The sequence below is a fragment of the Amborella trichopoda genome, chromosome 1 (genome assembly GCF_054954075.1).
Source record: "Amborella trichopoda isolate Santa Cruz 75 chromosome 1, AtrichopodaSantaCruz75HAP2 v2.0, whole genome shotgun sequence".
Taxonomy (NCBI): domain Eukaryota; kingdom Viridiplantae; phylum Streptophyta; class Magnoliopsida; order Amborellales; family Amborellaceae; genus Amborella; species Amborella trichopoda.
Genome location: NC_142336.1, coordinates 54,427,118 through 54,435,999, shown reverse-complemented (window position 1 = coordinate 54,435,999; position 8,882 = coordinate 54,427,118). Strand labels below are relative to the sequence as shown.

At 34.1% G+C, this 8,882-nt stretch overlaps 1 protein-coding gene across 1 annotated transcript; it reads left to right on the top strand.

Annotated features, from left to right (window-relative positions):
• Positions 1 to 3,140: 3,140 nt before the first annotated feature.
• LOC18434757 (uncharacterized) lies at positions 3,141 to 8,210 on the top strand. The gene is made up of 3 exons (XM_006844820.4): positions 3,141 to 3,406; positions 4,085 to 4,485; positions 7,559 to 8,210. The coding sequence occupies exons 1-3, from the start codon at positions 3,242 to 3,244 to the stop codon at positions 7,998 to 8,000; spliced, it is 1,008 nt and encodes a 335-aa protein (XP_006844883.1). The 5' UTR covers positions 3,141 to 3,241; the 3' UTR covers positions 8,001 to 8,210.
• The last annotated feature ends 672 nt before the right edge of the window (positions 8,211 to 8,882 follow it).

The following is an 8,882-nucleotide window of genomic DNA, read 5'->3' as shown; positions in this document are numbered from 1 at the left end:
TTAATATTTTTTTGGATTTTTTTATTGCCGAATCCGACCAATTCGCCCAATTCTAGATCCAAACCACCGATTCACCGATCCAAATGGGTTTTTGGCAATGGTTTTAAAAACAAATCGGTGCCCAGATCGAGCACCCAAAAAACCCATCCGGATTGGTGAATCGGCGTTTTGGAATGAGAATCGGACGAATCAGTTGAACTTGGCCCTTACAAAAATTCAAAATAATATTAAAAATCATTATAAATGTTGTTTTTTAAGAATCCAGCTAGAAATGAGAGTATTACATTAATAACTTTTATTTTTTTTGCATCAATATGCGAATATTGAGATGTTCTTTCCCTATATAAAGATTCTCATCAAATATTTATTAAAACATAACTAAATACAGTATTATACATTGAAATTAGAATTATTGGTTTGTATTTTATTATTTTATCATAATTTTACTATACAAATAAGAATAAAATTTAAAATTTTTCTTATAATATCATCTAAATTAAAAATCTAATTTACAACTATAACAAAAAATAATATATGGCATAATTTATAATGTAAATAAATTAAAAAATCAAAAATAAGATTTGATTATCATTGTAATTGGTATAATTATTAATCACAATATTATAATAAAAGTGAATAAACAAACAAGGGTATGACCCTCACAAATAATAAATCTAACGTATAATAATTAGTGTTGATAGAAATATAGAATTTAGTAATATAAATTTGAAATCATAGTTTAATAAAATTAGGAAAATAAATAAGCAAATTCATATTTATAATGTGGGATAATTGATAAAGCAACTTGAAATGAATTCTAAAGTAGTATGAGCTAGTGTTATTTTTCTCTATTAAAATATCTCATCAGGTCGTATTTTTTAAAATGTTCAATAAACCTGTTTTAGTATTATTTTTTGTTTTTTTAATATCCTATGAGCTAGTACTAATTTTTTTAATCTCAATTACCTAATAGCCTAATAGTATTCGTATTTTTTTTTTTTGGGTAAGTAAATTTAAATTTATTTGATGAAGGATAGGGGTGGTGGGCTCTATCAACCAATTATTATTTTTAATAATTTTTCTCTTTTTTTTCTCTCTTAATTTTTTTTCAAAAACTCACTATAAATCTCTACAAATAATGTTCTTTTAGTTTCTAAAATAAATTAGGAGTGATGCATTACATATTTTCATTATTTTGTAAAAATAAGTGCATACTGAGATGTTGTTTTATTGTCTGAATGTCTATATAATTATTAATTGTAATATAGTATTATAATATTATATCAAAATAATTTAAAAATATTAGAAAATATTTCCATATTATAAGATTTAAAAAGTTAATTTTCCACATAAATCAATATCACATCAAAGTACCAATCATTTATTAATTTGCTTTACTCATTCAAAATTATTACAATATAACTAACTATAATAATATATATTGAGATTGAAGTTGTTGGTTTATAACTTTATATTTTGTAATTATTTTACTATACAAATAAAAATATAAAATATCTTATAATAACATCTAAGTTAAAAAATATTATTTACAATTATAAGAAAAAATAATATATTACAAAATTTATAATATAAATAAATTAATAAATAAAATACAAGATTTGGTTTTTAGTACATTGAAGAAATTCATATTTGCAATGTGGGATAATTGATAAAGCAACTTGAATTAAATTCTAAAGTAATATGAGTTCGTGTTTTCTTTTTCTCTTAAAATATCCTCTAAACTAATAGTTTTTTAATATTCAATAAACTAGTATTGGTAATTTTTTTAATATCCTATGAGCTAGTACTAATTTGATTAGTCCCAATTAACGAATTAATTATTATTTATCATATAATGAAATAATTCCATGAGATAATAGCCTAATAGAGTTTTTATGCTTTTTTTATAAGTAAATTTAAATTTTTTTGATAAAATATAAAGGTGGTGGGCACCCAATTATTATTTTTAATAAATTTTTTTCTTTTTTTTATCATATAATTTAAGATATACACGCTTCTTGACGCGCCCATCCCCACCTGATAATAGCACACCCATGTAGGTCATCTCTTAGTCTCCAATTTGGTTTCTACTAGAAATGAAGTTTTTTGGAATGCAAAAGTGTATTAGACGAACCAACAAAGAGCATTCAGTATGGGTGTTGCAGGGCCTCAAACCGGTGGAGCATGCAATTTAATTTTTTTATAATAGAAAAAATTATTGACGGGTCAAATCGAGTGATCCATGACATCACATGCAATTTAATTTTTTTTATAAAAAAAAGTTATTGATAAGTCAAATCAGGCAATCTACGACATCACTTTCAGTACGATCTGGGATAGGTTGGGTGATATTCGATCCGGTTTGCCCGATTCCAGATCGGGTCGACGATTTTTAATACACTGTACTAATCTTGTTTTTTACATGATCTGAGACGGGCTGGGTGATACCCAATCCAAAAAATTACTGATGAGTCAGATCTGACGATTTATGACATCACTTAGTGAATCATCATCAAGGCGATCCATAAAATCACTTGGTGAACCATCATCAAGGCGTGACTTATCATCAAGGTGATTCTAGCTAGAGAATCATCCGAATCTCGTTTTTCAATACGATTTAAGACATGCTAGGTGATATTTGATTCAAATTGCTCAATTCCATATTAAATCGTCAATTTTTAAAACTTTGTTCGAATCCCATTAAAACATTGTCTGAATCTCGTTTTTCTACATGATCGGAGATGGGCTAGATAAGATCCGATATGAATTGTCTTATGATCTGAATTGCCCGGTTTCAAATCAGACCACCGATTTTTAAAACAATCATTTTTTTGGGTGCCCGATCCGCGGCACCGACCCCTTTTTTTAGCCGTCCTGTATGGCCGTACTATGAAAGCGTTTCTAGAGAGAGGTTACGGGGGCGCGATAATGAGTGAGGAGCGAGAAAATTTTAGAGAGAAGTTCCGCGGGAAAATGAGTGGGGAGAGAGAGAGAGTTTACTTAGGCGAAAAATTAAGAGAGATAAAATGTTAAATGAGTAAAAAGTGAGGCGGGTGTATGAAAATCTGGAAGGTTCGACATTCTCACCGCTTCTTCTATCTCTTAATGCAATACATCATCATCTGTCCATCTTTGCAGTAGATGAAAGAGAAGAGAGAGAAAGCTAGAGAGAGAGAGCGCAACTGAACCAATAGAGCAGTTCCAGCAGGAGAAAGAGGAGAGAGAAAGAAAAGTGAGAGAAATGGGTGTGGATTACTACAAGATTCTGCAGGTTGACAGGAATGCTAAGGATGAGGACCTGAAGAAAGCTTATAGAAAGCTTGCAATGAAATGGCATCCTGATAAGAACCCTAACAACAAGAAGGAAGCCGAGGCCAAGTTCAAGCAAATTGCAGAAGCCTATGAGGTTACCCCTCTATCTCTCTAAGAAAATTGATGCTTTTACCACATTCAATCTTTCTCACGGAAAAAATGGATAAAACATCTCTCTCTATCTCTCTCTCTCACAAACACAACCAAGAATTGGAAACTTTCCATCTATCTCTCTCTCTACCAACCAAAAATAGAGACTTTTCTCCATATTAATTCTTTCTCCCTCTCATTGAATATACAGAGTTGAAAAGATCTTCCATTTTCCATTCATCTCTCTCTACCAAGAAATAGAGACTCTTCTCCATATTCAATATATCTGCCTCTCATTGAAAACAAAAGACAGAAAACATCTTCTACTTCCTAGTTTTCCTCCATGTTCACTCTATTTCTGATAAAGAACAGAAAGAAACATCTCCAATTTTCCCATTTCTCACTTCAAACCAAAATAGGAAATTTCCTCTTCATTCATTTCCCCTCAAATAACGAACTCAAATCATAAATTTTTCATCCTGTCTCAAGCACCAACAAAGCGAAAGTTTCATCCTCTCTCTCACGCACAGGATAAACCAATGTAAAAAGCAAAAAAAATAAAAAAAGAAAAAGAAAGAAAAACAACTGTGCTCAAAACCATATCTCTCAAATTCACCATTTCCCCACAATTTCAATTCCCCCATATCTCAAACTAATTCCTCCAATCCCTCCTCTTCCTCAGGTTCTAAGTGACCCCCAAAAGCGAGAAATTTACGATCGATATGGCGAAGAAAGCCTCAAAGCACAAGTCCCCCCTCCAAGCTCTGGTGGTTTCTTCCCTGGTGGTGATGGGCCCACTACCACCACCTTTAGCTTCAATCCTCGAAGCGCTGATGACATTTTTGCCGAATTCTTTGGATTTTCAAGGCCTTTTGGTGGTGGTCGCTCGTCTAGATTCGGTGGTGCTGGTTTATTTGGAGATGATTTTTTCGGGTCGTTTGGTGAGCCATCTCTGAACCAGGAACAATCTCAGCCAAGAAAGGCTCCTCCTTTGGAGAAGACACTGCCTTGTAGCCTCGAGGAATTGTACAAGGGGACAACAAAGAAGATGAAGATAGCTAGGGAGATTGCTGATATAAGTGGGTGAGTGAGAAACTGGTTAAGTTCGTTATTAGTGCTTTAAACTTATATTAATTTTATTGAAATGGCTGTTTTCATCTGTGTTTATTTGACTTTTTGTTTTGTTGGCATGGACTTGGTCTTTGTTGTTTTTGTTGTTGATTGTTCTTCTGAATTTGTTTGTTGTTATTGCTGTTAACTGTGGTATTGGATTTGCGGTCATGGTTGTTTTCTGTTGCGTATATTTGGTTTTTATCTGTTTTCTCATTGCGACACTGTTACATAATGTCTATTGGATTCATTTTCTATCTTGGGAACGTGATTGAGAAGGCTTTCATGAGATTAGCTGCGTTTTCTATTGTGGGGAACTTTGCCAGAATCTGTAATTCGAGATTCTGGAGTGATAGGCATATATTCTGGTTAATCATACAGAAAATGTGATAAATAGAATTATTACAATGTTATGTCAAAGTTTCCAATCTACTGCTTACTCACCCAAAACAAAAGATGATATTTGTAATATTGGGAGCATGATTAAGAAGGCTTTCATGAGATTAGCTGCCTTTTTTATTGTTGGGATTTTGCTGATTGGAGATTCTGGAGTGATAGGCATTAATTCTGATTAACCATGAGAAAAATGTGATAAGCAGACTTCCCGATTAGAATTATGTTCTTTAAGATCTGGAATTACTTTCCAATATGAACTATTGAGGCATGTCTAAATGCTTGTTAAGCCTGACTTTCGTCAAAGAAACTCAAACACAAAATCTTTCACGGACCCAATCTGAAGGCTGCTTGCAAATGAGGGATTTCCCTCATTCCTTTCTTTAAAAAAAAAAAAAAAAAGTAAAGTACAAGCCTCAACAATCTCACTTTTTTTTCTTTAAACAAGTCAGATAGGCTTTATTCAATTGTTAGTTTAGTATTTATGGTTGCTGTAATTACTTCTATGCCATCAACCATCTGTGATTAGATTTTATTGTGTTATTTAGTGGGTTGGTCTCTTGGCTTGGTGGTTTGGGCATTGATGTCTGTAGCATGACATTAGAGATTCAAATCCAACTGGTAACCTCGCAAAAAATAAAGTGTGCCATGAGCAACTGTGGCTGAATTTTTCTTTTAAACTGCTAGATATAACCAAAAATACCAAGAGATCATTAATCTTTATTATAAGGAGATCGCAATTGCGACTAGCTATTAGATGTCAATTGGATGGCTTGGACCTTGGGCAGTGTCAAAAAGTTCGAGAAATCTTTCTTTCGACTTTGAGTCTAGTCAATGATATATTCACAACCACCCAATTTGAAATCTGACGGACCAGAGTGACTGTGACCTCCTTGTATTAAAAGTAAATGGTCTCTTATTATAATTTCCAAAAAAAACGATAAATAGCAAGGCACACATAGGATTTATGTCAGCAATAACCCTGTTGTGTTATCCAGGATTTAGGATCCTCAGGTTTCGCGGATATTAAACAACTCGAAGAATTCCTACCATTTCCCACCAAACCCACTTCCAAGCACTCTAGATCCTTAAGCAGTTTCACCCCATAGTAACACTAGAGTGTTGCCAAATTTGGGCTGCCTTGTCAGACCCTAGTGTCCATGTTAATGCCCTTGGAGCACAATCGTCAAGGCCTCTTGTTACCTATTTCCTCCTTTCCAGGTGGATGTTTTCCAACAATCCATCCATTGTTAGCAAGCTAACCAAGGTTTCTGGAAACATTTTTCTTTGGAATAATCCAATGCTGGCCACTTTTACCACCCAATGGTATGTCTGATAAGTTGGGGAAATCCTGCTCTTTATCTGGGATGCTCCAAAAGTGGCCCTTTTGTTCTCTCTTGATTCCAGATACTTCGAAAATATCTGGAGCACTAATCTCCAATGTGAATATGTGTATTTACACATTATGTATAGATGTATGCACGTGTCTTTGAATATTTGAATCCTTGTGTGTGCATGTTTGAACTACAGTCCTTGTGAGTGGGAATGCGATTCCTCGGTGACAATCATGCCATTAGTGAAGAGATAGCTGCAGTTGATGTATATGGTGGTATGGTTAGCAATACCTGCCATTTCTGTGAGTAGGATTTGAAGAATTGCAAATTTACTGCAATCTATTTCAATATTTGAAAGTTGAAACTGTTGTGCACTACCCTGAGCGATCTATCGTTCACCTATTACTTGTACTGTCTCTTCATTCAACTCAGGTGGTCTGGCACTGTTACAGTTTTGAAATTACTGCAATCTATGTCAATTTTTTTCTTCAAAGAGTTAAGCTCATGAAGATTTGATTTGTCACTTTCTTATTGGTATCAAGATTTACTTGGTAGATGGGGAGCTTCCATAGGGGATTTTTTCATTCTGTTTTTATTGCTTATCAAGATTTACTTGGTAGATGGGGAGCTTTCATAGAGGATTTTTTCATTCTGCTGTTTTGTTTCATAACCTTGTTCAATGTGCAACTGTATCTTTTGGTGTCAACTGGATTTGTTTTTGTTGCGGTTATGCTTGCATTCTGCCCTTTCTTTTTCCTCTCTCTTTGGGGGAATGATGATCACCATTCATTAACACAAACAAATTCAGGTGGTGTTATCAAGGGAAAATTGCTCTATATATGTTGTCACTGTGCTAATCCTTCTTTTGAAAAATAAAAAACAGCCCCATGTTGGCAAACCTGCCCCTTCCTCTCTAAGAGCCTAAACAGTGTCAACATTAAAAATTGAATAGTAGCAGAGATAGTAGAACCTAAACCCAAACAGAAACCATCTGCATCTCTTTTCCTCTCCCCTGGAAAACCAATTACTCAATAGTAACAAGACAGTGACATTGTAGAAACCTCATCGCTGCCAATTAAAGATTGTCGTGTTTGCTTCCCTTGGAGCACAAGTAGTACCCAAAATACAGCAATTTTCTATTGAGTTTTCCGACAAGTTAATAAAAGCTTAAAATTGATATAATAATACAGCTAACTTTATTTGCAATGTCCGCAGGAATCGGATGGCATGCAATCTACAAAGGCACAGATTATAACAAATACTGTTTCCTTCTCTTTCCAATTAGTGATATAACATCGAACTGCTCTTTTCGTGTTCAGGAAGACCATACCAGTGGAGGAGATCCTTACCATCGACATAAAACCAGGCTGGAAGAAGGGCACCAAGATCACATTCCCGGAAAAAGGCAATGAGCACCCAAATGTAATACCTGCCGACCTCGTCTTCACAATCGATGAGAAACCTCACGATGTGTTCACAAGGGACAGCAATGACATAATTGTAACGCAACGAGTCCCATTGGCTGATGCCTTATCAGGCTACACGGCTCGTATCAAAACCCTGGATGGCCGAACTCTGACTATCCCCATTACTAATGTTATACACCCCAACTATGAAGAGGTGGTTCCAGGAGAGGGTATGCCATTACCAAAGAACCCTTCTAAGCGGGGTAACCTGAGGATCAAATTCGATACTACGTTCCCCTCTCGGCTTACACAAGACCAGAAGGCTGGGATGAGGAGACTGCTCACGGGCGCCTAGGATTAGGGTTTGGTGGTGGGGCTCTGCAAGCTTGCTTGCTCTTCATGTGAATACAACTTTTCTGCTTCTAGTTTTTTTCTTTTTTTAAATTGGGGTTTTCCCTGCATGGCTCAATTGGAAGTGGCTGTTGTCACCTTGGTTATGTGTTTGAGCTTGGATTAGTCATAAACAAATGTAGAAAGAAGGAAAAAGTTTATGGTTCGCTGTTGACTCGCGCTTCCCGTTTTGAAGATTACCAGTCTATTTGCTTTTGTAAAGCTGAAAGGTATTTTATGGCTGAAGATTCCCTGTTCTTTTTAAACAGAGGGGAATTTATCCATGGAAAATTTTTATACAAAGTTGCAATCATATACTATAAACGTAAAGTGCATTTCAAAAATTCAATAGAAAAGAGTGTTCCGAAGTTGGAAAACCCTCTAATTGATGATTATCTGATTTTGAAATATATGGATATCAAGAAAAAAAGAATTTTAGCTCTTGAAAATAGTAAATATTGTAACACAGTATCTGGATTGTCTATTTTCAATATTTTCATGTTTACAGATGTGTTATATGTGTATTTTTTTTAGAATTTTAAATTTGTAATTAGGATTAAATATGGATTTTCAAGTCAAAAGGTTTTCGATACTGGAGCTACAAGTTTTGATAAAATTTAGATGTGCATCTTACTTTATATGGTATAGGTGAGAATCTTGTACAAACTTCACCCATTATCAAAATGTGTCTTACCTTTCTTATTTAATTTTTTACAACTCATAAGTATACACAATTATTTTATTTAATTTTTTACAACTCATCATAATACAAATAATTATGAGTTCGAATACTTTAAAATGGTTAGAATGTTAGGTAATTCATTGTTTATTTTGATTAACCTCCTTG